Source organism: Ornithorhynchus anatinus, chromosome 3, assembly GCF_004115215.2.
Source record: "Ornithorhynchus anatinus isolate Pmale09 chromosome 3, mOrnAna1.pri.v4, whole genome shotgun sequence".
In the NCBI taxonomy this organism is placed as follows: Eukaryota; Metazoa; Chordata; class Mammalia; order Monotremata; family Ornithorhynchidae; genus Ornithorhynchus; species Ornithorhynchus anatinus.
This window is the reverse complement of record NC_041730.1, coordinates 6,140,641-6,157,097: the sequence shown is the minus strand read 5'-3', so window position 1 is coordinate 6,157,097 and position 16,457 is coordinate 6,140,641. Positions and strand designations below refer to the sequence as shown.

General features: G+C 58.2%; 1 protein-coding gene across 1 annotated transcript; it reads right to left on the bottom strand.

Annotated features, from left to right (window-relative positions):
- Positions 1–685: 685 nt before the first annotated feature.
- RAB1B (RAB1B, member RAS oncogene family) lies at positions 686–15,647 on the bottom strand. The gene is made up of 6 exons (XM_029060159.1): positions 15,545–15,647; positions 8,319–8,391; positions 7,023–7,118; positions 6,821–6,916; positions 2,471–2,602; positions 686–2,360 (listed from the first exon to the last, which is right to left on the bottom strand). Exons 1-6 carry the CDS (start codon positions 15,556–15,558, stop codon positions 2,166–2,168), a joined length of 606 nt encoding a protein of 201 aa, XP_028915992.1. The 5' UTR covers positions 15,559–15,647; the 3' UTR covers positions 686–2,165.
- Between the last annotated feature and the right edge of the window lie 810 nt (positions 15,648–16,457).

The window sequence follows — 16,457 nt, the reverse complement described above, 5'->3', positions numbered from 1 at the left end:
CCACTCCGCCCACCAGGGGGCGGAGCGGCGCCGGGCGCAGGGGCGCCCCCTGGCGGAGCTCGGCCCGACGGGGGAAGCGCCGCCGCCCCCCCAGCGCACACACAGGTGCACACACGGAGGACCGTCTCCCTCCCCTCGGCACACGCTGTGCTGCAAGTGCACAGCTCCCAGACAGACCCCCCCCCCCGCCCTGGAAGCCCGCGTGCACACGCACCCTGGCCCCGCAATCGTGTCCCCTCCCACGCACGGCCCGCCGGGAGGGCTTCGCTCCCCCGAGGCGGGCACGGGGACCGGTTGGACCCCCGGCGAGGGGGGCGGGATCTGCCGGTCCCCCTCTCCGCTTCTCGGCCGGCGGGAGGCTGGAGAGAGGGAGGGGGAAAGGCTCCGCGTCACGAAGGCCTGCGGGCAGGGAAGGGCCGGGGGGCTTGGGGATTTTGCTTTTTCGGCCCCCCATTAGAGAAGACTGAGAGGTGGGTCGGGGGGCTTGGGGGCGGCGACTGACGGAGACGACGGCAGGGAGGCGAGCCGGGCCCGGTTGGGGCCTGCGGCGGGATTAAAGGGGGAGGATGGAGGTCGCCGGGCCCCCGAAGTGGGTCAGAGGCTCTCACCGGGGGCAGGACTCGGCCCGGGACGCCCCCACCCCCCCGCCCGGCGGCCCACAAAACCACACCGGCCACCCGCCAGCTTCCTTGCAAAACCCCTCGGCTCTCCCGAGGGCCGTGGAGATTTATTGACGATTTTTTTGTCCTTTTCCAAGTGGCTTTTCCTTGCAAAACGCCCGTGACACAGGGGGAGGATGGGGGGGGGGGGGGCGGGGAGAACATGGGTGCACCGAGCGGGGCTGCCCCGGGCCCCCACCAGAGTACTTAAATATATGGGGAGGGGTGGAAAAAGAGACGGAGGCAGAGGGAGAGGCAACAGATGAGGCTCATGGCTTTTTAGAAGAGACGGAGAGATTTCCATTGCCTCTGACCAAACCCTGGGCTCTGTCAGCTTCAGAAAAGGGGGGAAGGGGGCTGAGCGACGAAAGGCCCCAAGACAAGATCCCGCTGCTCCCCGGGGCGGGGGGGGAGAGAGACACCCCCAGACCCGGATTCCTATAGAGCTGAGGACGCTATCTGGGGCTGCGGGGGGGTGGGGCGGGGCCCAGCAGACTGGGGGGACCCCACCCCCTAGGCCTGGACTTCGGTCCCAGCCAGGAAGGACTGACGTGGGCAGATGGGGCGGGAGGGCAGGGGCCGCAGCCCGGTGGACAGGGGAAGGGGAGCCCCAAGCCCCCTCCCGGGGCCAAGGCGGGAACCCGAGGGCCGGATCGGGCCGCGGGCCGGGCCCGGAGCCGAGGGGGTTAAGGGTCCGTGCCCGCCCGCCTCCCCCGCGGCCCGGCGGGGACGGAAGGTGAGGCGGGCGGGGGAGCGGGCTCCCGCGGGCCGGAAGGCCGTGTGTGTGAGGGTGGGGGCGGGAAAGGGGGACCCCCCCACCGGGCACCGGTTCCTATGGGGAACTGCTACCGCCCACACCCGTTTGGCTTTTGTGCTCAGACCCCAGAGGGCCCGAACCTGGACGGATTTCTGAAGCCCCACCGGGTCGGCCGACAGAGCGCGGGTGTGCGGGCGGGGGCGGCGGGCCGGAAGGGGCGCGGGGCCGGAGGGAGGGCCCCGGCCCCCGTCCTCTTCCCACGCGGGCGGCACCCCTTCCTGCCGGTCCCAGCCGCCCCCCACCCTCCCCCCCGGACCCTGGAGACCGGAGGGCAGCGGGGCTGAGTGGGGGGAGAAAGACGTGGGGGAGGGGGAGGGGGGGCCTAAATAAAGCGGGAAGAGAGGCGGAGGCCCTCCCACCCGCAGGAGAAGGAGGGGGGCAGAGGAGGGGGGACCTTAAAGTGACTTGGGGGGGCGGGGGTGGGGGCCCCGAACGCGTCCCTACTTTCCCGCTGGGAGCCCCCCACCGAGACGGCTCCGGGAGCCCGGCGCTGACTGGGCGCGGGGGTCAGGGGGTGCGGGGGGTGCGGCAGGAGTCACCCCCAGAAGCTGCAGAATCACACACCCTGCGGGGGTGAGGCGGAGGGGCCGGGCAGGCCCCCTCCCTCCCTTCCTCGAGGGCATCATCCGAGGGGAGACGGGGCCGGTCGTCGGCCCCGACCCCGGCCCCTGAACGGCAGCCCCCGCCCCCTAGCAGCAGCCCCCGCCGGCGGGCTTCACGGGGGTGCTGTCGATCTTGAGGTTGGGCCGCTCGCCCCCCGAGGCGGCCCCGGGGCCCATCCGCTTCTTGATCTCGGCCGCCATGGTCATGAAGGCCTGCTCCACGTTGGTGGCGTTCTTGGCGCTGGTCTCCAGGAACGGGATGCCCAGGGAATCGGCAAACTCCTGCGTGGAACGACGCGGGCCGGTGGGCGACCGCGGGAAGGGGGCCGGGAGAGGAGGGGGGTGGGGGAGGCTCGGCCCGGGGCCCGGTCCCCCCGGTCCCCGCCCCTCACCTTGGCGGTGGTGTTGTCCACCACTTTCTTGGTGGTCAGGTCGCTCTTGTTCCCCACCAGAAGCTTGTTGACGTTCTCGCTGGCGTAGCGGTCGATCTCCTGCAGCCACTGCTTCACGTTGCTGTAGGACTCCTGGCGGGGAGGGACGGAGAGAGGGAAAGGAGACAGACAGAGAGAGACAGACACACACAGCGCGAGCACACCAGAGTGTGTGTGTGTGTGTGTGTGTGTGTGAGAGAGAGAGCAGAGTGAGGGGGAGTTTGCGTGTGTTTTACGGAGGGGGAAGCGGTGTGAACAGGAGAAAAGAGTCCAGGCCTGGGAGTCAGAAGGACCTGGGTTCTAATCCCAGCTCCGCCACGTGTTGGCTGTGTGACCCTGGGCAAGTCATCTCTCTTCCCGTTTGTTTTTTTATGGCATTTGCTATGTGCCAGGCACTGTGCTAAGCAGTGGGGGGGTAGACATAAGGTTAGTACAATCACTCATCCTCTCCTGCCGGGATTACTGCATCAGCCTCCTTTCTGACCTCCCAACCTTCTGCCTCTTCCCCACTTCAGTCCATACCTCACTCCCCTGCCTGGATGATCTCTCTACAGAAATGTTCGGGGCCGGTCAACGCCCCCTCTTCAAAAATCTCCTGAGGTTGCCCGTCCACCTCCGTATGAAACGAAAACTCCTCACTATTGGCTTTAAAGCCGTCCATCACCTTGCCCCCTCCTACCTCACCTCCCTTCTCTCCTTCGGCAACCCAGCCCGCACGCTCCTCTGGTGCCGCTAATCTTCTCACTGGGCCTCGTTCTCACCTGTCTCGCCGCCGACCCCTGGCCCACGTCCTACCTCTGGCCTGGAACACTCTCCCTCCCCAAATCCGCAATCATTCTCCCCCTCTTCAAAGCCCTGATGAAGGTGCATCTCCTCCAAGAGACCTTCCCAAACTAAGCCCCGCTTTTCCTCATCTCCCTCTCCCGCATCACCCTGACCCGCTCCCTTTGCTCTTCCCCCATCTCCCCGCCCCACAGCGCTTACGTATATACCCGTAACCTTATTTATATTGATGCCTGTTTACTTGTATTGATGTTTCAAGACCTGTTTATTTGTACTGTCTGTCCCCACCTCCTAGACTGTGAGCTGGTTGTGGGCAGGGACTCTCTTTTTATTGCTGTATTGTACTTTCCCAAGCGCTTAGTACAGTGCCCTGCACACAGAAAGCGCTCCCTAAATATGACTGAATGAAAAAATGAAGGGTGGACACAGTCCATGTTCCATATGGGGCTCACAGCCTTAATTCCATTTTCCGGATGAGGGAACTGAGGCACAGGGAAGTTCAGTGACCAGTCCGTGGTCCCACAGCAGACAGGTGGTGGATCCGGGATTAGAAACCAGGTCCTTCCGACTCCCAGGCCCGGGGTCCATCCACTAGGCAATGCTACTTCTCTGCGCCTCAGTTCCCTCTCCTGTAAAATGGGGATTGAGACCGTGAGCCCTGTATGGGACAGGGACTGTGTCCAACCTGATTATCCTTCCTCTACTGCAGCATTTAGTACCTCGCCTGGTACATGTTAAGTGTTTAACCAATACCATTAATTAAAAATGGGGGGGGCAGGGTGGAAGTGAGGCTGAATCCTCTGGGCCTGTGGCTCTTCAAACCAGTGTCTCCCCATTCCCAACGGGGGCGGGGGGGTGGACTCCAGTTAAAAACTGCTGTCCAGTCTGGGCCCAGGCGTTTCTGGCCCATTCTTTTTCCCCTGCGGGGCCTGGGCTGGGATCCAGGAGCCCCAGAGAGTTTGGCTGCCACCACCGGCCTGCTGGGTGACCCCGGGAAGGTCACGTAGCTTCTCTGGGCCATCACCTTGCCCCCTCTTACCTCACTTTGCTTCTCTCCTACAATGCAGCTCGCACACTTTGCTCCTCTGGTGCCGCTAACCTTCTCACTGGGCCTCCATCGTGTCTGACTCGCCGCCGACCACCGGCTCACATCCTATCTCTGGCCTGGAACGCTCTCCCTCCTCAAATCCCACAGACAATGACACTTTCCCCCCGTCAAAACCTTACCGAAGGCACAATCTCCTCCTCCCCGCCCCGCGGCACTTATGTATATATCTGTCATTTTATTTATTTGTATTGATGTCTGTTTACTTGTATTGATGCCTGTCTCCCCCGCCTCTAGACTGTGAGCTGGTTACGGACAGGGACTGTCTCTCCTTACTGATGTACTGTGCTTTCCAAAACGCTTAATACAGTGCGCTGCACACAGTAAGCTCATGCGTGTGCAGTGTGGCAGGTACTGCCCCACAAGATATTTTGGGGAGGAAGACCTGGGCACGGCCCCAGGGAGGGTGGCTGGGTGCTTCGCTCCCGGGCCAGGGAGGGGAATCGGCTATGGGTTGCCCAAGGGGTACCAGTCATGCCTCATGTGGCATTTGTGTCGATGGGGGGGTTATCAAGTCCTTACTGAGTGTCAATACTGCAAGATAATCCCATCGGACACAGGCCCTGGCAGGGACCGTGAGCAGGCGTCTTACTGCCGTTTTACTGATGGGGAAACCGAGGCCCCGAGCGGTTAAGACTTGCCCGTGGCCCCGGAGCGGGTCGAGAGCGCAGATGGGATTAGAACCGAGGGTTCCTGTCGTCCCACCCGGTGCCCTTTTTGCACCAGGCCACACAGCCTCTCCCCGAGGGTGTGTCCGTGTCCCGCCGTCCCTTCCCCCCATTTGAAGAGAGGGGGTCGGGTCCCACCTGGACTAGACTGCACTGCCAGTGTGAAGGCACTCCCGGGAGCACCGGGAAGGACCCGGGACCGGCCATGACGGCCGGAGTGCCCGCTCGGTGGGAGAGGGGAAGGGAAGATGAGGGAAGACCAGCAGCGTGGCCTAGCGGAGGGAGCCCGGCCCTGGGAGTCAGAAGGACCTGGCCTCTAATCCCAGCTCTGCCACTTACCTGCTGGGTGACTCTGGGCAAGTCTCTTTGCTTCTCTGGACCTCAGTTTCCTCATCTGCAGAATGGGGATCCAATACCTTATCTCCCTCTTACTTAGGCCGTGGGCTCCACGTTGAGCAGGGATTGTGCCCGATCTGATCATCTTCTATCTACCCCAGCGCTTGGTCCACAATAGGCGCTTAACAAATACCATTATTATTATTTCTATTATCATTAAGCCCCTGGACTCGATGGGAGGTCAGCAGGTACCGGGAACAAGCCCCGGAGGTTCCCGGGAAGGTCCTCCAACTGTTCTACATTGTCCAAAACACAACTCCTTACCTTCCCATCACCGTAGGCAGCGCCACCGTCTTTAAGTCCGTTACCTGGGTGTTATCCTCCACCCATCTCTCTCGTTCAACCCAGGTATTCGGCCTATCAATAATTCCCGTCGGTTCAACCTTCACGACATCGCCAAAATCCGCCCTTTCCCCTCCATCCAACGGCTACCACGTTCATACTATCGCTTATTCATCCCCGCCCCGCCGTATCAGCCTCCTTGCTGACCTCCCTGCCTCGTGTCTCTCTCCTCTCCGGTCCATACTTCGCTCCGCTGCCCGGATCATTTTTCTATAAAAACACTGGGTCCACGCTTCCCCGCTCCTCAAGAACCTCCAGGGGTTTCCCACCCACCTCCTCAACAAACAGAAACTCTTCACCTCTGGCTTTTAAGCGCTCCATCAGCTTCCCCCCTCTCACCTCATCTTGCTACTCTACTCCAACCCAGCCCGCACACTTCACTCCTCTGACGCCAACCTACTCACTGTACCTTGATCTCGTCTATCTCGCCGCCGACCTCTCACCCACATCCTGCCTCTGGCCTGGAACGCCCTCCCTCCTCCTATCAGACAGACAAAGACTCTCCCCACCTTCGAAGCCTCAATGAAGGCACGTCTCCTCCAAGAGCCCTTCCCTGACGACGCCCTCCTTTCCTCTTCTCCCACTCCCTTCTGTGATCCCCTGACTTGCTCCCTTTATTCACCCCCTCTCCCAGCCCCACAGCACTTATGTCCAGAACCTTCATTTATTGATTTCTATTAATGTCCGTCTCCCATTCTAGACTGTAAGCTTCTCGTGGGCAGGGAATGTGTCTTATATTGTTCTATTATACTCTCCCCGGTGCTCAGAACAGTACTCTGCGCACAGTAAGTGCTCAATAAATACGATTAATCGATTGAGTGTATTCCCCGCTTCCTTGGAACATTGGCAGCAGCCTGGACCAACCCTGCCTGGAGCCCTGGGGGACTGGGGTGGGAGAGCCCTGTTCAAGGAGCGAGAGTCAGAGCAGGCCCATGGGTCAAAGGTCCAGCTCCCTCCCGACACCTGGCCCGTGTGTGGCTGCGAAGGGAGGGGGAGAAGAGGGTGACGAGGCCTCACCTGGTCAGTGACATCGTACACCACGATGATGCCGTGGGCCCCGCGGTAATAGCTGGAGGTGATGGTCCGGAACCGCTCCTGCCCCGCCGTATCCCACTGTGCCGGACATCAGGGCCGTCAGGACGGGGGCCGCTCCAGCCCCGGGGGCCTCTCCCTCCCTTCCCCTCCCCGCCGGGCTGGGGGAGACCACGGGTCCACTCACGATCTGCAGTTTGATGGTTTTGCCGTCCAGCTCGATGGTTCGGATTTTGAAGTCCACCCCGATGGTGCTGATGTAGCTCTCCGTGTACGTGTCATCCTGGGTGGGGGCGGGGGGAGCCACGCTGAGGCTCCTGGCCAGTGCCGGGCACCGCCCGCCACGACTCTTTCCCGACAGGCCCCTCCTGTCCCCCCGGCCCCACATCATGGCCCCGCCACCCCCTGCAGCACACCCTTCTCCCGTCTTCTTGTTCCCTAGACCCGGCTCGCTACTCTTCTCCATTCGAAACCCAGTTTCCGCCTCTGCCCCCGGCCCCTTCGCAGCCCTCCGCCGTCCCAACCAAACCTTGGCTCCTTGCAGTGCCCAGCCAGCTGGCCCCACCTCAGGGCCCAACGGCCCCCGGCAATCCCACCTAACCCTAACCCCAGGGGCCCTGGCTGTCCCGACCCACCTGGCCCCACGATCCCCGACCGTCCTGTCCGCTCTGCCTGTCCCCCGACCCGTGGACCAGTCATCCCAACTGCCCCCCTGCCATCCCGCCCGTCTGCCCCCGGCCCCACACACCTCAACCGTCCTGTCTGCTCCGCCTGGCCCCTGGCCTGAGGATCCCTGGTGTCCCAACTGCCCCCGACCCCCTGCCGTCCCGCCTGGCCTCAGGCCCCGTGACCCTCGGCCACCCTGCCCGCCTCCTGGCCCGTGGAACTCTTTACACGGAACGAGGCGCCGGTGGATGCGATGCCTGGGTCCGTTCCCTGATCCAGGATCAAATCCCCAAGCGTTTCCTCATCCACGGAGCCACGGAGCCTCTCCTCTCACCAACCAATCAAGGGTATTTACTGAACAGTTGCTTACTGGATGCAGAGCACTGACTATCCACTTGGAAGAGTGTAATTTATTCTAAGCGCCCCCCCCCCCCCCCCCAGCTAGACTGCAAGCTCGCTGAGGCCAGGGATCGCGTCTACTGCTTTGATTTTGCTCTCCCAAGCACGCAATACGCTGCTTGTACGCGCCGGCTTGCAACCGATCAACAAGAGTGTTTATTCTGTGCAGGGTGCTGTGCTAAGCGCTGGGGAGAGTCCACTACAACAGAATTGGTAGACACGTTCCCGCCCCACAAGGAGCTCCCCGCCTAGACGGGGAGAAGCTCCCAAAGTACAGGCTCTGGGAGGGCGGGGATCGTTCCTGCTGACTCTCTGGCCTCTCCCAGGCGTTTAGTACAGTGCTCTGCCCACGGTAGGCGCTCAGTAGATGTGACTGACTAAAGAAAGCCCAAAGTCCAAATGGAGGAAGGGGACTCACAGCGAATCGTAGCAGCAGGCAAGACTTCCCAACACCCGAGTCACCAATCAACAGCAGCTTGAACAGGTAGTCACTGGAGGAGAGGGGGGATTGGGAAGTAAGATGGGAAGCAGGGGAGCTCTCTGCGCCCTTCCCTCTTCGCACCCTCCCTGACTCCCGCTTACAAGGAAAATTCCTCTGCAATATCATCCCTTGTGCAAGTATTTTAAAAATGCCTTTTCACACACACACACACACTTCTCCTTGTTGCCCACCAGCACCTCCCTGGTACCTGGAGATGTCTGACCAGTGCCCCCCGCTTGTTCTGCGCCCTTCTCTTAATGACATCTGTTGGGCACTTACTATGTGCCAGGCACTGTCCTGAGCGCCGGGGCGGCAACAAGCTAATCAGGTTAGACCCGATCCCAGTCCCACTTGGGGCTCACAGTCTTACTTCCCATTTTGGAGATGAGGCAACTGAGGCCCAGAGGAGTGATGTGACTCGGCCAAGGTCGGGGCGGCTACAAGCTCATCAGGTTGGACCCGATCCCTGTCCCACTTGGGGCTCACAGTCTTACTTCCCATTTTAGAGATGAGGCAACTGAGGCCCAGAGGAGTGATGTGACTCGGCCAAGGTCCCCCAGCAGACAAGTAGCAGAGCTGGGCTCTAGCCACTAGGCCCCCTGCATCCTGGCTGGGATCTGCATTCAGAGAGGATCCAGAGGGAACAAGCTCAAATATTAATAACAATAGTGTTGGTATTTGTTAAGCACTTACTATGTGCAGAGCACTGTTCTAAGCGCTGGGATAGATACAGGGTAATCAGGTTGTCCCACGGGAGGCTCACAGTTAAGCCCCATTTTACAGATGAGGTAACTGAGGCACAGAGAAGTTAAGTGACTTGCCCACAGTCACACAGCTGACAAGTGGCAGAGCCGGGAGTCGAACCCATGATCTTTGACTCCAAAGCCCAGGCTCTTTCCACTGAGCCACGACTCCAGAAATACGAAGGATGGCATCTGTTAAGCGCTTACTATGTGCTAAGCGCTGGGGGGGGGGGCTACAAGGTGATCAGGTTGTCCCACGTGGGGCTCACAGTCTTAATCCCCATTTTACAGATGAGGTCACCGAGGCACAGAGAAGTTAGGTGGCTAGGCAGGAAGAGAGCACTCAGTCAGAGCTGCGGAAGAACTTCCTCCAGCCAGGCTGGTAGGCAGATGGTGGCCCACCTCCGGCGGCTGGGGTCCCTCCAGCTCTGTTAGTCTAAAAAATACTACTAAAAAAAAATTCCACCAGTTGTTTTGTTTCGTTGTCTCTCTCTCCCTTCTAGACTGTGAACCTGCTGTTGGGTAGGGATTGTCTCTGTTGCTGAACTGTCATTTCCAAGCGCTTAGTACAGTGCTCGGCACACAGTCAGCGCTCAATAAATACGACTGAATGACTGACTACTAAAATGAAATCCTTGCAGGAGGTGGAGGAGTCATTCATCCGGCTGGATTGCCCGGCTTCTGACCGTCCTTCCCCGAAGCAGCGTGGCTCAGTGGGGAGAGCCCGGGCTTGGGAGTCAGAGGTTAGGGGTTCTAATCCTGGCTACGCCACTTGTCAGCTATGTGACTTTGGGCACGTCACTTCACTGGGTCTCAGTTCCCTCATCTGTAAAATGGGGATGAAGACTGGGAGCCCCACGTGGGACAACCTGATTACTCTGTATCCGCCCCAGCGCTTAGAACAGTGCTTCGCACATAGTAAGCGCTTAACAAATACCAATATTATTATTATTAAAACTTCTCTTTAATCAATCAGGGGCATTTACTGAGTGCTTGGGAGCGTGCGATGATAACAATAAGAATAATGGCATTTGTTCAGCGCTTACTAAGCGTCACACATTGCACTAAGCGCTGGGGTGGATGCGAACGAATCGGTTTGGACACAGTCCCTGTCCCACGTGGGGCTCCCAGTCTCCATCCCCATTTTCCAGATGAGGGAACTGAGGCCCAGAGAAGTGAAGCGACCTGCTCAAGGTCACACAGCAGGCGAGTGGCGGAGCCGGGATTAGAACCCAAGACCTTCTGACTCCCGAGCCCGGGCTCTTCCCACTGAGCCACGCTGCTTCGGGGAAGGACAGTCAGAAGTCGGACAATCCAGCCGGATGAATGACTTCTCCATCTCCTGCAAGGGTTTCTTTTTAGTAGTGTCAGTCAGTCATTCAGTCATATTTATTGAGCGCTGACTGTGTGCAGAGCTGCAGAATACGCAGACAGACGTGTTCCCTGCCCATAATGAGCTTAGACTCCTCAGCGGGAGGGGTCCTTCTTTATCAACGGGGAAGGTGGGTCGTTGGCCCCTCTAGACTGTCAGCTCATTGTGGGCAGGGAATGTGTGCGTCTGTTGTTGTCCTCTCCCAAGGGCTTAGTACCGTGCTCTGCACACACTAAGCGCTCAACAAATACGACTGATTGACTGAGAAGGAAAGGGAACCCGATGAGTATCCAGAGGAAGGGGATGAGAGGCAAGAGGGAACCCTCGGGAAAGGCAAGGCAAGCTATCACCTCCCCTTTTCTCTAGATAATAATAATAAAAAATGGTACTTGTTAAATGCTTACTATAGGCCAAGCACCTTCTCACTCTCCTCCTCATTCTCGTTGAGCCCCGGCCTACGTCCTGCCTCTGACCTGGATCGCCCTCCCTCCTCACAGCCACCAAACTAACTCTCTTTCCCTCTTCAAAGCCCTCCTGAAGGCTCACCTCCTCCAAGAGGCCTTCCCAGACTAAGCCCCCCTTTGCTTCAGCTCCCCCTTCCCTATCGCTTCAACTTGTTCCCTTTGCTCTACGCCCCCCGCCCACCCCACAGCACTTGTGCATTCATTCATTCAATCATATTTATTGAGCGCTTACTGTGCGCAGAGCACTGTACTAAGCACTTGGAAAGTACAAGCTGGCAACAAACAGAGACAATCCCTACCCAACGGGCTCACAGTCTAGAAGGGGGGGGCGACAGACGACAAAACGAAACCGAGCAAGTGGACAGGTATCGATAGCATCAGCATAAATGGAATTATAGATATACACATAATAAAATAAATAGAATAATACATATGTACATACATACGCAAGTGCTGTGGGGCGGGGAGAGGAGGTAGAGCAGAGGGAGGGAGTCGGGGCGATGGGGAGGGGAGGAGGAGTAGAGGAAAAGGGGGGCTCAATCTGGGAAGGTCTCCTGGAGGAGTTGAGCTTTCAGTAGGGCTTTGAAGCTATATATCTACAATTCTATTTATTTATATTAATGCCTGTTTACTTGTTCTGATGTGTCTGTACCTATAATTCTATTGATATCGACGCTACTGATGCCTCCTTATTTGTTTTGATGTCTGTCTCCCCCCTTCTAAACTTTGAGCCCATAGCAGGCAGGGATTGTCTCTCTCTGTTGCCGAATGATATTTTCCAAGCGCTTCGTCCAGTTCTCTGCACACAGTAAGCGCTCAATAAATACGACTGAATGAAGCACTTGGGTAGATCCAGGTTAATGAGGTTGGACACAGTCCCCGTCCCACACGGGCTCACGCTCTCGATCCCCATCTTACAGATGAGGTAGCCGAGGCCCAGAGAAGTGAAGTGACTTGCCTGAGGTCACACAGCAGACGTGTGGCGGAACCGGGATTAGAACCCAGGTCCGTCTGCCTCCCAGGCCCGGGCTCTAGCCACTAAGCCACACTGTTTCTCCGCTCCTACGGGGAGAAGCCCGACCCCAAAGAATCCAAAAGAAGGGAGCCTGCGTGGGCTCCATCTGGTTCTCGGTCTGGAGCAGGGGTTGGGGCGGTGAGGGTTACAGACAAAGGAGAGGAGGCCTGCAATCCCTCCGGCCGTCGACAGCGGACCGTACGCCCCGGAGATGATGAACACAATAACGACAATGGCATTTATTAAGTCCTTTCTAACGTGCCAAAACACTGGGCTGAGCTCTGGGAGGTGATACAAGGTAATCGATAATAATGTTGGTATTTGTTAAGCCCTTACTATGTGCCGAGCACTGTTCTAAGCACGGGGGGAGATACAAGGTAATCAGGTTGTCCCACATGAGGCTCACAGTCTTAATCCCTATTTTACAGATGAGGGAACTGAGGCCCCGAGAAGTTAAGTGACTTGCCCAAAGTCACACAGCTGACAAGTGGCGGAGCCGAGATTAGAACCCATGACCTTTGACTCCTAAGCCCGTGATCTTTCCACTGAGCCACGCCGCTTCTCTAATCGATCCACAGAAGGTCCAACCCTACAGGTAGGGAGAGGAGTTGGAATGAAGTAGAGGAACAGAGAATAGAATAGAGAACGAAACTGGAGAAGCAGCGTGGTTTAGTGGAAAGAGCCCGGACTTGGGAGTGAGAGGACGTGGGTTCTAATCCCGGCTCTGCCACTTGTCTGCTGTGTGACCTTGGGCAAGCCACTTAACTTCTCTGTGACTCAGTTGCCTCATCTGTAAAATGGGGATTAAGCCTGTGTGCCCCACAGGGGACAGCCTGATTGCTCTGTATCTATCCCGGCGCTTAGAACAGTGCTCGGCACATAGTAAGCGCTTAACAAATACGATAATTATTGAACACTTGTGTCGGGCGGGGGGGATGGATGGATAGACAAGAGGCAAAGCCCAGTAGTCCAGGCCATGTAACAAAAACGTTCAGAATTCTGCCATCGAGGGGAAAGGGGAGGCCTCGGCACCTCTGCCAAGCGGGGAGGTAACGCAGACGGACGCGCTGGGAATGCCAAGGCCACTCCAAGCTGGAAGTGCCGTACGTCAGCGAGTCCAATCCCCTGCCTCCCAGCACAATCACAGCGTGGCCTCGTGGAAGGAGCATGGGCCTGGGAGCCGGAGGACCTGGGTTCCAATCCCGGCCCCGCCACGTGCCTGCTGGGTGACCTCGGGCAAGTCGCTTCACTTCTCTGGGCCTCAGGTCCCTCATCTGTAAAATGGGGATTAGGACTGTGAACTCCACGTAGGACATGGACTGTGTCCAACCTGATTAGCCTGTCTCTTCCGCAGCACTTACTACAGTGCCTGGCATGGAGTAAATGCTTAACAGATGACATTAAAAAAAAACAAAAACCCAGGTGAATGGGCAGGAAAGCAGCATAACCTGGTGGAAAGAGCCCAGGCATTGGGAGTCAGGAGGCCTGAATTAATAATAATAATGATGGTGTTCATTAAGCGTTTACTATGTGCCAAACAGTGTTCTAAACGCTGGGAGAGAGGCAAGGTAATCGGGTGTCCACGTGGGGCTCACAGTCTTAATCCTCATGAGGTAACTGAGGCACAGAGAAGTAAAGTTCCTTGCCCACGGTCACGCAGCAGACAAGTGGCAGAGCCGGGATCAGGGTCCACGTCCTCTGACTCCCAAACCCGTGCGCTTTCCCCTAAGCCACGCTGCTTCTCTAATTCTGAATTCTACTACTTGCCTGCTGGTTAATCTAGGATAAATCACTTCCCCTCTCTGGGCCACAGTTTCCTCATCTGCAAAATGGGGATTTACCCACCCTCCCTCCCCCTTACACTGCGGAGCCCCATGTGGGCCAAGGGCCATGTCTGATCGGGACAGTACCGAATCTAACCGGGCGTCCAGTACGGGGTATGGCCCGCTGTGCTGAACGACTATTATTATTGCCATTATTACTAAAGGTCCAGTGGAGGCTTCGCCACCCGACAACCTCCCCGGTGGGAAATTCTTGCCCAAGCCAGTGCCCAGGTTTAAGAGAGTGCACCTCAACTCTGCGGGGGATAGAATGATTGCACGCCCCGTGACGTGTGAAACTGGGGTGATGAAAAGTGTCTCAACCGGCCAGCCCACCCCTCACCCTGCCAGGGTGGAGAGATGTCCTGGAGCCGGACGGTCGTGCGGGGAGGGGAGCTGGGCCTGCAAAGCGGCTGTGATCCCCGCCATGGGGCAGTCTGCCCCACTAACCCCCGCAAAGGAGGGAGGCTGGGGGTGAGCCGTGCCCAAGCCCCAAAGCGTCCCTCAAGGGAGAAGCGGCTCGGCCCACTGGCTAGACACCGGGCCTGGAAGTCGGAAGGTCGTGGGTTCCAATCCCGACTCGGCCACTTGTCTGCTGGGCGACCTTGGGCAAGTCGCTTCACTGGGCCTCAGCTCCCTCCTCTGCAAAATGGGGATTGACACCGGGAGCCCCACGGGGGCCCGGGACTGGTGTCCAAGCCGAGTGGAAAGAGGCCGGGCTTGGGAGTCAGAGGTCACGGGTTCGAATCCCGACTCTGCCACTTAGCTGTGTGACTGCGGGCAAGTCACTTCACTGGGCCTCAGTTCCCTCATCTGTAAAATGGGAATGAAGACTGTGAGCCTCCCGTGGGACAACCTGATGACCCTGTATCTCCCCCAGCGCTTAGAACGGTGCTCTGCACATAGTGAGAAGCAGCGTGGCTCAGTGGAAAGAGCACAAGCTTGGGAGTCAGGGCTCATGAGTTCGAATCCCAGCTCTGCCACTTGTCGGCTGTGTGACTGTGGGCGAGTCACTTCACTTCTCTGCGCCTCAGTTCCCTCATCTGTAAAATGGGGATTAAGACTGTGAGCCCCACGTGGGACAACCTGATTCCCCTATGTCTACCCCAGCGCTTAGAACAGTGCTCGGCACATAGTAAGCGCTTAACAAATACCAACATTATTATTATTATTATTAGTAAGCGCTTAACAAATCCCAACATTAGCATCCACACTCCTCGTTTCCCCCGTTTAGCCTGGGAGCCCGCTGACAGGCAGGGAGGGGCTGTTGCCATTCCAAGCGTTTAGCCCAGTGCTCCGCACACAGTCAGCGCTCAATAAAGCCGATGGAATAAAGGAATCCATCCCAGCGTTTTGCAAATCCCTCGATCGTCATTATCGTTGTTAATCCCGAGGGGTGGAGAGAATGGCGACTGGAGATGTGTCATCGCCGCTACACTTTGCGGGACACGTTAGGACCCTCAAAATCTGCCCCGCCCTTCCCCCCCCCCCCAACCGGGGTGGAAGGTCCTGGGGGGGGAGGGGGGCGCCCCCTCCTCCCGCCCCTCCCCCCGGGCAAGGGGTGGCCAGGACCCGGATGCAGAGGGTCAGCGGGGGAGGAACCCGGATGTAGCGGCGGCGGGGGAAGGGCAGCGGGGTCCCCGGGGAGGAAGACACCGCGCGGACCGAAGCGGCGATGGAAAGGGGAGGAGGGGGCTTCCGGCGGCCCCTCCGCGATGGGGGCTGAGTAAGGGAAGCGGGGTCACTCACTACTCGGGGTTCATGGCGGCGACAGCGGCCCGGTCGCTCCCCGTCGGCTCCGCTCCGCCTCCCGCTCCAAGATGGTGGCCGCTCCACCCCACAGTCCCCGCCTCCGCCGCGCAGGCGCAGCCGTCGCTTCTTCGCCCCGTTGCCTCTTGGGAAATGTAGTCCTCGCAACTCAGCCCCGGTGCGCAGGCGCCGAGTCCTCGATCATTTACAACCCCCTCCCGCCGGGGGCGCTGGTCGGGCCTCCTTCTTGTGCGCAGGCGCAGACTCCGCTTTTAGCTGGTTCTTCCCAGGGCCGATCAATCAATCAGTGATATTTATTGTTTCGTTTTGCTGACTGTCCGCCCCCCGCCTTTGAGAAGCAGCGTGGCTCAGTGAAAGGAGCCTGGGCTTGGGAGTCAGAGGTCATGGGTTCCAATCGTGGCTCTGCCACTTGTCAGCTGTGCGACTGTGGGCAAGTCACTTCACTTCTCTGGGCCCGAGTTACCTCATCTGCAAAATGGGAATTAACTGTGAGCCCCACGTGGGACAACCTGATGACCCTCTATCACCCCCAGCGCTTAGAACAGTGCTCTGCACATAGTAAGCGCTTAACAAATACCAACGTTATTATTATTATTTAGACTGCGAGCCCGTCGTTGGGCAGGGATTGTCTCTCTGTTGCCGAATTGTACATTCCAAGCGCTTAACACAGTGCTCTGCCCACAGTAGGCGCTCAATAAATACGATTGAATAATAATGATGGCATTTGTTAAGCGCTTACTATGTGCAAAGCACTGTTCTAAGCGCTGTGGGGGATACAAGGTGATCAGGTTGACCCACGTGGGGCTCACAGTTTTAATCCCCATTTTAATAATAATAATGTTGGTATTATATGTTATAATATGTTACGTTCCCTGCCCGTAACAAGCTCGTG